This window comes from Eschrichtius robustus, chromosome 12 (assembly GCF_028021215.1).
Source record: "Eschrichtius robustus isolate mEscRob2 chromosome 12, mEscRob2.pri, whole genome shotgun sequence".
In the NCBI taxonomy this organism is placed as follows: domain Eukaryota; kingdom Metazoa; phylum Chordata; class Mammalia; order Artiodactyla; family Eschrichtiidae; genus Eschrichtius; species Eschrichtius robustus.
In genome coordinates, this window is record NC_090835.1 from 84,661,390 (window position 1) to 84,676,174 (window position 14,785).

General features: G+C 48.2%; 1 protein-coding gene, 1 long non-coding RNA gene and 3 other non-coding genes across 6 annotated transcripts; 1 reads left to right on the top strand and 4 right to left on the bottom strand.

Moving 5' to 3' along the window:
* Positions 1-1,944: 1,944 nt before the first annotated feature.
* On the bottom strand, positions 1,945-4,517 carry LOC137773034 (heat shock 70 kDa protein 1B). The gene has a single exon (XM_068557370.1). The coding sequence runs from the start codon at positions 4,227-4,229 to the stop codon at positions 2,304-2,306; it is 1,926 nt and encodes a 641-aa protein (XP_068413471.1). The 5' UTR covers positions 4,230-4,517; the 3' UTR covers positions 1,945-2,303.
* Positions 4,518-4,644: 127 nt separating this feature from the next.
* LOC137773035 (uncharacterized) lies at positions 4,645-12,039 on the top strand. 2 transcript variants are annotated; one of them, XR_011075627.1, is made up of 4 exons: positions 4,645-4,808; positions 6,975-7,117; positions 9,605-9,683; positions 11,803-12,039. It is a non-coding gene; the product is annotated as an uncharacterized lncRNA (long non-coding RNA). The 2 variants fall into 2 exon arrangements; XR_011075626.1 differs by lacking the exon at positions 4,645-4,808 and adding an exon at positions 6,773-6,887.
* A 1,256-nt stretch (positions 12,040-13,295) lies between these two features.
* LOC137774335 (small nucleolar RNA ZL8) lies at positions 13,296-13,378 on the bottom strand. The gene has a single exon (XR_011075859.1). It is a non-coding gene; the product is annotated as a small nucleolar RNA ZL8 (small nucleolar RNA).
* A 356-nt stretch (positions 13,379-13,734) lies between these two features.
* LOC137774313 (small nucleolar RNA SNORD52) lies at positions 13,735-13,801 on the bottom strand. Its single transcript, XR_011075839.1, has one exon. It is a non-coding gene; the product is annotated as a small nucleolar RNA SNORD52 (small nucleolar RNA).
* Positions 13,802-14,227: 426 nt separating this feature from the next.
* On the bottom strand, positions 14,228-14,290 carry LOC137774317 (small nucleolar RNA SNORD48). The gene has a single exon (XR_011075843.1). It is a non-coding gene; the product is annotated as a small nucleolar RNA SNORD48 (small nucleolar RNA).
* Between the last annotated feature and the right edge of the window lie 495 nt (positions 14,291-14,785).

Consider the following 14,785-nt stretch of genomic DNA (forward strand, 5'->3'; position numbering starts at 1 on the left):
TCTTTTTTCTTTTTTCTTTTTTTTTTAAAATAAATTTATTTATTTATTTATTTATGGCTGTGTTGGGTCTTCGTTGCTGCATGCGGGCTTTCTCTAGTTGTGGTGAGTGGGGGCTACTCTCTGTTGCGGTGCGCGGGCTTCTCATTGCGGTGTGTTGTCTTGTTGTGGAGCACGGGCTCTAGGCACGCAGGCTTCAGGAGTTGTGGCTCCCAGGCTCGAGAGTGCAGGCTCAGTAGTTGTGGCGCACGGGCTTAGTTGCTCTGCAACATGTGGTATCTTCCCGGACAAGGACTCGAACCCGTGTCCCCTGCATTGGCAGGCGGATTCTTAACCACTGTGCCACCAGGGAATCCCGGTATCAGTATTTCTTTAGCTTCCCAAATGGTCTCAGTATACCACTGGGTTGGAGAACCATGGCTCCAGTGTTTTGAAGTTACAAGGTTTATTCCCTCTATTGCTTGGCTGGCTAAATTTTTTAAAAGTTAAGCAAGCCCCCAATTTCTGCTTCTGCAGCAGTTAAACTGCACATACTATATGCTATGGTCAGAGCCTATAATATTACAGTGCACCTATCTTGTAAGTAAGACCGGCCTTTGAGAATTGGCCCAGGAACCAAAACTATACTATTTCCTTTACAAGCTTTTCCTTTACAAGGCTTCCCATTCTTTGTCATTCCTAAGCTGTTTCAATTTCCCAGAGAGGAAGGATTTATTGAACGATAAAACACAGGGAACTTTAATTTGATTCTGGAGTAGATATTCCCAGGCTCAGTTTTTGGAAGGAGCAAGGTTGGGATTTATCAGGCTAGAGGAAGTGTTAAGGACGTTTAACTGCTCCAGTGAGAAGCAGCCCCTAGGGAAGGGCTTGTGTGGGAGGAACGCCCATCTCCCCATCTTCCCAGATCTATGCTGCACAGCTTTTATTTCCTCTTCGTTCATAATTAAATGTGCTATTAAGTTGCTTCTGTTTTGAGACTGTCCATGAAAAGAACAAAAAGGCTACTGATTGTTAAAACTGGGGTAAAACCACCACTTACAGCCAGACAGGAGCCACCCATGCTAGCCCCAGTGTTCAGGCAGTGTGAAAAATCCCTGGCCCCCAAATCATCACTTGTTCCTGCCTAGTTTTGCTCTGGATATAGCTTAAGTGACCACCTCCACATGCTACCTATGAAAAAAAAAAACTTTACAATACCTAAGTTAGAGGGTGGTGTGATGAGAACTACTGAGGATTACAGGAGGGACTCAGAGAACCAGGTGCAGTGCCTGGCCCATTCCTCTTTATTGCCATGCCCCCACTCTCAGTATCTCACTCCCCCAGACCCTCAGTTGAATAACTGCAGCTCCAGTGACCTTCATTGAACATGTTGCTTGCCTATAGCACATTTCTGCTCAAGTGATCTAGATCTTTGGAACTGAGGCCACTCAGGCAAATGCTTTATTTTGAAAGGAGCCAACCAAAACTAAGAGGCTAAGTAATTTGCACTAAGTCACTCAAGTGGGATTTATAAAACAGAGTATGAATCTGCATCTCATTTTTACTGTTTCGTCCACCCCTAAATTCATAACTTAAATAAAAGACTGGAAGACTCACAGGTCTAGTAAGAAATGAACAGCTCTGCACACAGTGAGTGCAAGACCCTAAGGAACCATGAACCCCTCTCAACACTGCCTTTGACACCACAACAATCTCTCCTCCCCAAAACCCTACTGCAGCTCCCATCCCTACTTTTACCTAAAACAAACCCCACCCCAATCAAAATGGGCACTTGGAATTTGTTTTCTGTCCTGGATGTGATTTACCACCTACAATAAAGTCCCAACAAAAACAGCCATACCCACGGCTCCTAATACGTATGATACTCTCTTCAGAAGTACAGCCCTTTCATGGTCTATGGATTTCAGAGAAGAGACTATTATCCCTCCCCAAATAAAAGCAGACATACATATTTAACATTTTATTCTTATTCCTTAAGCATACAAGTTTTTAATTCCATGAGTTTTGGTATGTTTACAAAGCAAAAAATAGGACAGAAGGTGGCAGTGTTAATCCATTTGAGAGAGGGAAAAACAAAAAAGGAAAGTGACCCTTACAGTACCAACGTACATGAAACGCAAATCATTCTGGTGAACGCATTGGTTATAACATACAGAAATAACAAAGACAAGCAAGCTAATTATTAAAGGTTAAAAGCTAACCTTAGAATGAACTGCTATAGTAGAGGACTAACATACAGGGAAATACCAAGGTCCTTGGGTCTCCTCTGTCTCAAAGAGGAATACAGAGAAACAATAGTAAGTCCCCTAATCCACCTCCTCAATGGTGGGGCCAGACCCAGAGCCCCCTTTAGGGGCCTGGGCCCCAAAGCCGCCAGCCCCGGGGCCACCCGCCCCCTGGTACAGTCCGCTGATGATGGGGTTACACACCTGCTCCAGCTCCTTCCTCTTGTGCTCAAACTCGTCCTTCTCGGCCAAGGTGTTGGCGTCCAGCCAGGAAATCACCTCCTGGCACTTGTCCAGCACCTTCTTCTTGTCGGCCTCGCTGATCTTGCCCTTCAGCCCCTCATCCTCCACGGCGCTCTTCATGTTGAAGGCGTACGACTCCAGGGCGTTCTTGGCAGACACCCTCTCGCGCTGGACCTCGTCCTCGGCTTTGTACTTCTCCGCCTCCTGCACCATGCGCTCGATATCCTCCTTGCTCAGCCGGCCCTTGTCGTTGGTGATGGTGATCTTGTTGGCCTTGCCCGTGCTCTTGTCCATGGCCGTGACGTTCAGGATGCCATTGGCGTCGATGTCGAAGGTCACCTCGATCTGGGGCACTCCCCTGGGGGCCGGTGGGATGCCGCTCAGCTCGAAGCGCCCCAGCAGGTTGTTGTCCCGCGTCATGGCCCTCTCGCCCTCGTACACCTGGATCAGCACGCCGGGCTGGTTGTCCGAATAGGTGGTGAAGATCTGCGTCTGCTTGGTGGGGATGGTGGAGTTGCGCTTGATCAGGGCAGTCATCACGCCCCCAGCCGTCTCCAGCCCCAGCGACAGGGGAGCCACGTCCAGCAGCAGCAGGTCCTGCACGTTCTCAGACTTGTCCCCCATCAGGATGGCTGCCTGCACCGCCGCCCCATAGGCCACCGCCTCGTCGGGGTTGATGCTCTTGTTGAGGTCGCGCCCGTTGAAGAAGTCCTGCAGCAGCTTCTGCACCTTGGGGATGCGGGTGGAGCCCCCCACCAGGACCAGGTCTTGGATCTGAGCCTTGTCCAGCTTGGCGTCGCGCAGAGCCTTCTCCACCGGCTCCAGGGTGCTCCGGAACAGGTCCGAGCACAGCTCTTCGAACCGCGCCCTGGTGATGGACGTGTAGAAGTCGATGCCCTCGAACAGGGAATCGATCTCCAGGCTGGCCTGGGTGCTGGACGACAGGGTCCTCTTGGCCCTCTCGCAGGCGGTGCGCAGTCGCCTCACGGCCCGCTTGTTCTGGCTGATGTCCTTCTTGTGCTTCCTCTTGAACTCCTCCACGAAGTGGTTCACCAGCCTGTTGTCGAAGTCCTCCCCACCCAGGTGGGTGTCCCCGGCCGTGGCCTTCACCTCGAAGATGCCGTCGTCGATCGTCAGGATGGACACGTCGAACGTGCCCCCGCCCAGGTCAAAGATGAGCACGTTGCGCTCCCCCTTGCCCGTCCGGTCCAGGCCGTAGGCGATGGCGGCAGCCGTGGGCTCGTTGATGATCCTCAGCACGTTCAGCCCCGCGATCACCCCCGCATCCTTGGTGGCCTGGCGCTGCGAGTCGTTGAAGTAGGCCGGCACGGTGATCACCGCGTTGCTCACCGGGTGGCCCAGGTACGCCTCGGCGATCTCCTTCATCTTGGTCAGCACCATCGACGAGATCTCCTCGGGGTAGAACGCCTTGGTCTCCCCCTTGTAGCTCACCTGCACCTTGGGCTTGTCACCGTCGTTGATCACCCGGAAAGGCCAGTGCTTCATGTCCGACTGCACCACAGGGTCGCCGAACTTGCGGCCGATCAGCCGCTTCGCGTCAAACACGGTGTTCTGTGGGTTCAGCGCCACCTGGTTCTTGGCCGCGTCGCCGATGAGCCGCTCGGTGTCCGTGAAGGCCACGTAGCTGGGGGTGGTGCGGTTGCCCTGATCGTTGGCGATGATCTCTACTTTGCCGTGCTGGAACACCCCCACGCAGGAGTAGGTGGTGCCCAGATCGATGCCAATGGCCGTGCTTTTCGCCATGCCGGTGTCCTGCCCTCTCGGCTCCGCAACGAACTTCAGACCTGAAAACGGCCAACGAGTTCAGCGACGAGGAGCTCGGTCCTTTCGGAATCCGAAAACTGAACGCGCCGGTGCCGCTCGGGGTGGTCCTCGCAGATAGTGTGTCTGCGGAAGCTGCGCTCACCAACCACACCAATCCTAGCAGCTCTCTCCAGGCTTGCCGTTTCTCTGAGGGCGGCTCTGTGTTTATGGTTTTTCATCAAGCTCCGCCTTTTCCCTCCTCAGCCAATCACAGAGCTCAGTTCGGCTGCCGGGTCGGGAATATTCCAGGGGTTTCGCCTCAGGTCCTGCCCCCTGGTTTTCTGGGACCAATCAGCCCCCTGGGTGCCGCCGCCCCCCCCCCCCCCCAGAACTCTCCAGACTCTTCTGGGATTCGCTGGAGGAAACTGGAGTCCTAAGGGAAGGGGGGAGAGGCGCCGGGAAGAGTCGTTGTCGACTCCGGCCACCCAGTCTCCGTTTCCCTGGCGAGCCGCCTGCCAAGTAGTTGGATGTCGGCCGGAAGGATGAGCACTAGGCTTGTAATAAGTAGGGCGGTGAGAGGTTCGTGGGGCTCAAATAAGTTTGATTGTTTAAAGTAGGATTAGGGGGTACGCGATTCCGGGGAGACCCAAATTACAGAACGATCCGGAGTTTCTCTAAGAGGGTGGGGTATCTGTGGCCCAAAGAGACGCTGATTGGAGCCTGACGCTGATGGAAGCAGCCGCGTTTGGGCCGGTTCGCGGAGGGGCCGGGCTGCCTGAGAATTGCCTTGGCCATCCCGGCGTTTTTCCCATCTTATTTTTAAAATAGGAAGGACAAGGAAAGAGATAATGCAGTATAGTTTTGGCGTCATCTTTAGCCCTATATGGATGGAATATCTGGGGATGGGAAAATTTGAATTTTCAAAAGAAAAGTAATCAGGTAAACAGACGGTTCTTAAATTGCAGAAGGTTCCCAACGCCTTAGAAGGGACGTTTTCGGTCAGGGGCGTGGGGAGGGAAGGGCAGGGTTGGATCCACTGCGCCCCTGTCCCCGCCCAGAACCGCTCCCGTTTTCCTCGGGCTGGACTGGGGCTTGAGGAAGAAAAAAAATCTCTGTAGAAATTCAGCTATCATTAGGCCTTTGGGGCTCTCCCAGTTCCTCATCTTTCCCAGCCTGGGGTCCGGGCCACTCCCCTGTTTCCCTTCTGCCTTCTTCATTCCTGGTTCAGCCTCGGATGACTGGTGGTGCCAGGATTAACCTGAGTCCGGAATTCGGCCTTCTGCCTTGTCACTTGCAGCCTCTAGGCTGTCCACCGCTTTAAAATAAATGTGATGTGGTGGTGAGCCTGCGAGGGCGGGGCGGGAATGTTTACTCCTCTTTAACAGCATCATATGCTACAGCAGGTTGGCAGGTGGCTCACTTGAAAGCAAACTGGTCGGGATGGTGCTGTAAAGTGGGAGAGGTTGGCGGGACCCAGATTCTAGCTCCTTTAAAACTTAAGATTATTTGCTGTGCACGTAATTCTTCCATTTAGTTTTTTAGCCTGGATTTCAACTTTCTGTGCATTACCTTCCTTCCTGTTTTAGATACAGTTATATTTGGTAATTTGTTTTGGCCTTTGTTTCTTCATCCTTTGTGGGCAATGCAAGACCCCTTGTTAAGCACCTAAAATGAAAATGTGAGGGACATTAAGGCAACAGTGCGGGGTTCACAACCCACAGAGAAGTAGACTCATTGCTGTACTCACACGTCTTGAGCGTAAAAAACATAACAGCGCAAGTGGGAGGAGGCAGGGTTTTTTTTTTTTCTATTTGTTTATTTTATTTATTTATTTATTTTGGCTGTGTTGGGTATTCGTTGCTGGACGCGGGCTTTCTCTAGTTGTGGCAAGTGGAGGCTACTCTTTGTTGCGGTGCCTGGGCTCCTCATTGCGGTGGCTTCTCTCGTGTGGAACAGGGGCGCGTGGGCTGCAGTAGTTGTGGCGCACGGGCTCAGTTGCTCCGCGGCATGTGGGATTTTCCGAGACCAGGGATCGAACCCGTTTCCCCTGCATTGTCAAGTGGATTCTCAACCACTGCGCCACCATGGAAGCCCCGGTCCTATGCATTTCTTTTTGTTTTTACTATGATACTTAACTCCAAACAGTATATTGTTTTTTTAAAATTTATTTTATTGAAGTATGGTTGATTTACAATGTTGTGTTAATGTCTGCTCTACAGCAAAATGATTGTTATACATATATATATATATATATATATATATATATTCCTTTTCATATTATTTTCTATCCAGTTTATCACAGGATATTGAATATACTGTGCTATACAGTAGGAACTTTAGGCGATATATTGTTTAGTGGTAAATGTTTTTAAGCATTACATACTATTTTTCTGTGATCTGCTTTTTTTCTTCACATTGTGAGATTAATCCACGCTGGTATGTTAGTCATCCTACTGCTGCATGTAACACATGGTGTATTTTATGAATATACCCCCACTTCCCTATTGGAGAACACGTGAGTTCCTTTTTTTCTCCCCCCTTACCAACAGTACCATCAAGGATGTATATATTAATCCCTGTATCTGTATGTGAGTGTTTAGGGTGCATCACCAGAAGTGGAAACACTGGGTTGAAGAGAGCATGCCTCATTTTTAGTAGGTACTGATAAACTGTTTTCCAAAGGGATTCTATAAAGTTATATTCCTGCAAACAATGTCCAAAACAGTTTTTATTTCTTGGCTCTAGGATTTCCTCACAAACCAGATTACATCCAGAAGCTTTGTTGGAGGCTGTTGCATCACGCAGGGGAGCTAAGTGAGACGACGGTGGATCCCACCAGAGTCAAGGAGCAGTAGAGTTGTGAGATGCGGCCAAATTTTGGTGTTAAGGTATCGCCAGCATGATTTGTTGACAAATTGGATATAGAATATGCAAACAGGACTCAAGCAGACTCCAAGAGTTCGGGCACAAGCAACAGGCAGGTAGAGGTATCATTCTGGAGGGGCTTGCGCACTAGCCAGTTGCTAAGGATTCCAGGGATGAGAGGCCTGGGGAAACAGGCCTGGGAGGCTCACGGGCTTCAGTAGCTGAGATGGCAGGCCAGTCTCTGCGTAGATTAATTTTGGAGAGCTATGAGATCTGCCTAGTGGGTTGGGTGGACTGTTTATTTCTGAAAGTGCTCCTGGGGGTGAAGAAGATTCAGTGTGCTTTGGGGTAGGGGTCTTATCAAATCACTGTCACCCCCGTGAAGAGAGGCTGTAGGGCTCAAGAATGCGAGGACTGGAAAGTGATTTCCATGCCTGGAATTAAGAAAACTTCACGTGACCATCTTCACCATGCCTGTACCTCAATCTTTTTAATGTAAATTAATTAATTTATTTATTTATTTATTTATTTATTTATTTATTTATTTATTTTTATTTATTTATGGCTGCGTTGGGTCTTCGTTGCTGCACGCAGGCTTTCTCTAGTTGCGGTGAGCGGGGGCTACTCTTTGGTTGCGACTCATGGCCTTCTCATTGCAGTGGCTTCTCTTGCTGCAGAGCACGGGCTCTAGGTGTGCAGGCTTCAGCAGTTGTGGCTCACGGGCTCTAGAGCGCAGGCTCAGGAGTTGTGGCGCATGGGCCCAATTGCTCGGTGGCATGTGGGATCCTCCTGGACCAGGGATCAGATCGAACCCATGTCCGCTGGATTCTTAACCACTGCACCACCATGGAAGTCCCTCACTCTTATACTCTAAACCTGGGACTGACAAAGGAAGGAGGGTCTGAACACCTAGGGCAGGACTTGGATCATTCTCTGCAAGAGAATGCAGAAGAGACCCTATGGACAAGAAATGACGTTCACCATTTAATAGTAATGTCAAGGACTAAGGAAAACTGGATGAGGTACTGACTAGGCTATGTTAGCTAATGTCTAAACTATTTGGAATAATATAATTGTAGCTAATGCCTAAATAAGGCTTACTATGTGTTAGGCAGTTTTAAGTGCATTTAAATATAGTTAAACCTAACAACTCCGTAAGAGTAGGTACTCTTTGGGGCTTCCCTGGTGGTGCAGTGGTTAAGAATCCGCCTGCCAATGCAGGGGACACGGGTTCGAGCCCTGGCCCGGGAAGATACCACATGCCGTGGAGCAATTCAGCCCGTTCGCCACAACTACTGAGCCTGCGCTCTAGAGCTCGCGAGCCACAACTACTGAGCCCACGTGCCACAACTACTGAAGCCAGCGCACCTAGAGCCCGTGCTCTGCAACAGGAGAAGCCACCACAATGAGAAGCCCATGCAGCGCCACGAAGAGGAGCCCCCGCTCACCGCAACCGGAGAAAGCCTGTGCGCAGCAACAAAGACCCAACGCAACCAAAAATAAAAATAAAGAAATTAAAAAAAAAAAACAGTAGGTACTCTTTTATCCATTTACAAATGAGGAAATAGAGTGGCTAAGTAACTTAGCCAAAGTTGAACAGCTGTAAGTATTCAGTCTGGCTCCCTACATCTTAACCCAGTCCCCTGTACTTCCTATGTGATACTGTCACCCTAGAAAAATGCACTTACAAATGCAAGTCCTCATGTACACTACCCAGAGACACCCATCAACCTAGAATTGTTGTTGTTTTTTTTTTTGCCTAAATAAAAATGGGCAGAAATGTGTTTGGAAGGGTAGAATCTAAACTATAGGGAAGTATGTGAACAAAAAAGAACCAAGCTGCAACATAACTACGTGGAGTATTAGTCCATATTTATGAAGCTCAAAAAGATACAAAACACAAAACCAAACAATATTTTAGGGACACATTCAATTCAGAGTACAAAGAAAAGCCAAAGAATGATACAGCCACAATTCAGCTGGGTGACATCCTCTGAGTGGGAGGGAGAAAAAGAAAAATGGAATCAAAGAAAGGTTTGCTTCAGTTATTGGAAATGTTTAAAGCTAGGCCATAGGTGTATTATATACTAGACAGAAAGGAATTTGAATCCTGACTGACACTGATCTCGGAGAGACCAGTGAGTGGTCCTGAAGAGAGATCTTAGTTCCTGCCCGGGAATAGAACCTAGCCGCTAGTCCAGCAGGGGCTAGAGGCTAGAAGCAAAGTTCCCTGGCTCTTGCCCCATTTGAAAGCAAGAATGTTTCAAGGAGGCAACAACTGTAAGAACAGGTACAAAGTTTATTATTAGAGACACAGCACAAGTGGGAGAACAGCACACAGAGAAACAGTTTATTTAAGATGGAAGCAAGGCAGAAATACACGGAGAGAAAGGATACGGGTGTCCTCTCTAATGAGGAGTACCGTGAAAGGGTGATTTAAATCACATGTAGGACGGGCCTTCCAGGTCTTTGTTTACCTGTAGCCAATTATCTTGTTTCTTTTTTCACAGCTGACCAGTCCTAGACCCTCCCCAAGATGCGAGTGCAGCTTTTTGCCAAGATGGATTCCGCTACAGAGGCCTGTGGGGGGTATGTCCACACTTATTATGGGGTGGTGCCCCCTGCCTTTTTGACCCCCAAGGAGCCTTTCTGCGCATGTGCAGACAGGGAAGTTTACCTTGACCTCAGGAATGCTCATCTTATCTCTTAACTTCAGCAGAGCTCAGCTTCTGCCACTTGCTTTGTCCTTGGAGTGTCTGGGTGAGAACCAAGCTTCAATTTTACTCCACTTGACAAACACCAGTGTCCAGCTCAGGGGCCTCAATACCTCCTATCTCTCTGACCTTAGGGAAATTATTTAACATCCCTGAGCTTTCCTCTCCTTGCTTGCAAGGTAGGGTAGATACATATCTACTTTGCAAGGTTTTAAGGATTCAATAAAATGAAACACATAAAAAGCCTACGACAGACCAAAGCACTAAATATATGGTGGCTGCTAAGATTATACAGAACCCGTGGTCAGAGAATAGCAATGGGAGCAGCTAACTGTCCTGTAGGGAGTACCAAACAGGGCAATTTCAAGGAGGGAAAAAAAAAAAAAAAGATCTGGCAAAGACGATTAAGGAAAATAAAAGTTGGAAAAAATCTTTGCTGAGTGGGGACCAAGCTGGAAACGTTCCATAGGAAAACAGATACAAAAGATGTGCAATACTCAAAAGATGAATTATTAGGTACACAAACTGGTACACTCCACCTGGAGTAGTGATGGCAGGTAGAGAAACAGGCACTCTGAAGGAGACTGCTGTTACGAGTATAAACTGGGACAACTTTATGGAACATACATTACTACTTTAAATGCCCAAATCCTTTGACTCTGAAATTCTACTTTTGGAAATGTATTCTACAACACAACTTCAAATGGGTGCAAATTAATAGGGAATCAGCACTGGTATATACCATGACCAGAAGCTCAAACACCCCCTTACCAGAAGCTGGATAATTTACAATACAGCCTTACAGCAGCATACTCTGTACATGCTGGTGGGGAATCTCCTTTATGACGATGACAAATAGGAGCACAGAGTATGCTTTTTCCCCCATTTTTTTTACTGTGGTGAAATACACATAAAATTTACCATCTTTACCATTTTTTAAAAAATTTTTATTGGGGTATCGTTGACTTACAATGTCGTGTTAGTTTCAGGTATACAGCAGAGTGAATCAGCTATACATATATCCACTCTTTTTTGTTACATTCTTTTCCCATATAGGCCATTACAGAGTATTGAGTAGAGTTCCCTGTGCTATACAATAGCGCATTAGTTACTTTTTTTATATGTAGTAGCATGTATGTGTTAATCCTAATCTTCCAATTGATCCCCCTCCCCATCTTTACCACTTTTAAGCATACAGTTCAGTGGTAATAAACATTCATCACACTGAGCAACCATCATCACCATCCATCCCCGTGAACTCTTTTCATCTTCTAAAACAGAAACTCTATATCCATTAAACAGTAACTCTTCATTTCCTCATTCCCTGCCCCTGGCAACCACCAGTATATGCTTCTAAAATATATCTGGACAACCTATGTTTTCACCAATTGATCAAAAGGCAAATTGGATGTCTGTGTTAATGGTGTCATAAAAACCTCAAATATTAGTATACTATCACAATCAATCTAGAAATTCTTAACATTGGTGTCAATATGTGGCAAATCTACTTTTTGTATGTCGTTGCAAAGAGGTACAGCTAGGGACTTCCCTGGTGGTGCAGTGGTTAAGAATCTGCCCGCCAATGCAGGGAACACGGGTTCGAGCCCTGGTCCGGGAAGATCCCACATGCCGCGGAGCGACTAAGCCCGTGAGCCACAACTACTGAAGCCCGCGTGCCTGGAGCCCATGCACCACAACATGAGAAACCACTGCAATGAGAGGCCCAAGCACCACAACGAAGAGTAGCCCCCGCTCACCGCAACTAGAGAAAACCCGCGCCCAGCAACAAAGACCCAATGCAGCCAAAAATAAATAAATAAATTTATAAAAAAAAAAAAAAAAAAGAGGTACAGCTAGATGTCAACTGTGATGCTCATTCACTGGTGGTTAACCTTTCATGTCCCTAAACCTTTCTGTACCGTCTTGTTTTCACTGAGACCAATCTATTTTTTATTTGCTTTAAAATATTTGATTGGGCTTCCCTGGTGGCGCAGTGGTTGAGAATCTGCCTGCCAACGCAGGGGACACGGGTTCGAGCCCTGGTCTGGGAAGATCCCACATGCCGTGGAGCAACTAGGCCCGTGAGCCACAACTGCTGAAGCCCGCGTGCCTGGAGCCCATGCACCACAACATGAGAAACCACTGCAATGAGAGGCCCAAGCACCACAACGAAGAGTAGCCCCCGCTCACCGCAACTAGAGAAAACCCGCGCCCAGCAACAAAGACCCAATGCAGCCAAAAATAAATAAATAAATTTATAAAAAAAAAAAAAAAAAAGAGGTACAGCTAGATGTCAACTGTGATGCTCATTCACTGGTGGTTAACCTTTCATGTCCCTAAACCTTTCTGTACCGTCTTGTTTTCACTGAGACCAATCTATTTTTTATTTGCTTTAAAATATTTGATTGGGCTTCCCTGGTGGCGCAGTGGTTGAGAATCTGCCTGCCAACGCAGGGGACACGGGTTCGAGCCCTGGTCTGGGAAGATCCCACATGCCGTGGAGCAACTAGGCCCGTGAGCCACAACTACTGAGCCTGCGCGTCTGGAGCCTGTGCTCCGCAACAAGAGAGGCCGCGACAGTGAGAGACCCGCGCACCGCGATGAAGAGTGGCCCCCGCTTGCCACAACTAGAGAAAGCCCTCGCACAGAAACGAAGACCAACACAACCAAAAATAAATAAATAAAAATAAATTTTAAAAAAAATATATATATATATTTTATTGGAATCCTTTGGGTAGGACCAAGTAAAGGCCACCTAATTGATTTTGGTCCCCAAATTTCTAGGCAGTCCCCTCCCTCCACCCCAGGAGGTTGACAGCTGCTCACGCGGGTTAATGCAGGAAAGATGTGAAGTTCTGAGGGTCTGTCCAACACCAGGTAGAAAACATCCTTTGTGTCAGCAAAATTCTAAAATTTCATAAAAGCAACACATATTAGAAACATGCAAGCAACTGGCAGTAAAGCATGAATCTAGGGCTTCCCTGGTGGCGCAGTGGTTAAGAATCTGCCTGCCAACGCAGGGGACACGGGTTCAAGCCCTGGTCCGGGAAGATCCCACATGCCACGGGGAAACTAAGCCCATGTGCCACAACTACTGAGCCTGTGCTCTAGAGCCCGCGTGCCACAACTACTGAAGCCCAAGCGCCTTAAAGCCTGTGCTCCACAACAAGAGAAACCACCACAAGAAGAAGCCCTCGCACTGCAACGAAGACCCAATGCAGCCAAAAATAAGTAAATAAAATAAATTATTTTAATAAAGCATAAATCATAGATACAGGAACAGATTGGTAGTTATCAGAGGGAAAGGTGGTTAGGCAAAAAGGATCAGTTGCATGGTGACTAGACTTACTGTGGTGATCGCTTTCTAGTGTATATAAATATCCAAAACGTTATGTTCCTGAAACTAATGTAGTTTTATACCAGTTTTACTTTAAAAAGGAAAGGTCTGGGTGGGCAGGGGAATTGCCACACAGGGTGGAAAGAGGCATAAGAGTGGATCAGGTGGTTTCAAAGATCCTCAGAGAAGTTCTCAGAGACTCTAGTCCAACCAGGTCATCATTACCACTCTGGAGCTGGTAGAAAAACCAGCAAGAGACTTACCACAGTACCCAGGCAGAAGGCACGCTACTCTCCACTTCTTGTCACTCTCCACTTCTTGTCACAGCTTGCTGATGAAACTGGCAGGAACCATTACCTGGGCATCCCAGCCATCCCAACAGCACTTCTCCAAGAGGAGAATTCCAAACTTTAGGCCTTCAGCCACCAGGCTATCCCTGAATCTCTGTGAAGGGGCACTGCCCCGGCTGGGCTTCCAAAGCTCTCAAGCTAGAAAGATGAAAGCAGGACCACCGATGAGAAATACAAGCAGAGAGCTACAGCCCTCCCATTGGCTCCTCTCAAAAATCCAAGTATCCAGTTCCCCAAATGAGTCAGAAATTAATTTTGACATCAGGACCAGCATCAGAGACTCTAGTCTGAGAAATCATCATCCCCAATTTAGGGAGACCTGGATCAAGGGAAACCATTATGGGGAGGAATCTAGAACATTCAAAGACAACAGCCCCAATATACGGATCTAGCAAATTAAGAATTCAGGGATGGGAAGTTCAGGAGAGAAAAGAAGTAGGAAACAAACTTAGAACTGCGGAGAACAGCTCCATCAAGGAAGCCCAGCATGCAGGGTAGTTTATAGTAGTAAAACAGGTGGAGAAAGCAGGTTTAGCAAGGCTTAAACAAAACGCTGGGGAGTTAAAAAAGTGAGAGACACTTGAGAGCGCCCGCACACCTAACACTCACCTTTATTCAAAAATAACACATGGGTCGGTGAACGTCTTAATCCCCTAATGGAGAAACGAGACACACGAATAAGTGGCTTCTCCGAGCCCAAATACTAGGGATCCCAACCCGGGGGATGGAGGTGGTCAGCGCGCTGCGGTGATGGCGTCAGCGAGACACTCAGAATCACCTGGGGTCATCATCATCCCCGTCCTCCCCCAGTACAACCACCAGCCACTCCATATCGCACAATCCACTCACCCTCGAGGCGCTGCGGACCCTCCTTCGAGAATCAGGGTCCTGGGAAGAAACCAGTGAGTTAGCAGAAGCCAGGGCGACTACCAGACAAGTCCCCCCTGCCCTGGGCTGGGTCAGTTCCAAGCAGTGGTGTCACAGAGACATCAGAAATTCTAGTCTGTAATGATAGCTCATCCTGCTCAGCCCGAGACTTCGGTCCCTTCAGTGTCCAACACGGCCCTGAGGTACTCAGGTACCTGTACGCCGGCAGCTGTGCAAAGATAGCGCAGGCGGTAGCCTTCCTTTTCCGCCAGGCGGATCCTAAAGCCACCATCTTCGCCATCCACCAGTTCACTGCACAAAGAGAACGACAAGGCCTGGGCCAGGGCCGTTTATTTACGGCGGCGTGGCGTCGGGGCCTGACGGGCCTATAGCTGTCTTCTGAGAGGCCTGTCTCGATCCTCA

What these genes read in the sequence shown, in the direction of transcription:
- LOC137773034 (XM_068557370.1), bottom strand. Translation starts at nt 4,229, where the DNA reads ATGGCGAAAAGCACGGCCATTGGCATCGATCTGGGCACCACCTACTCC.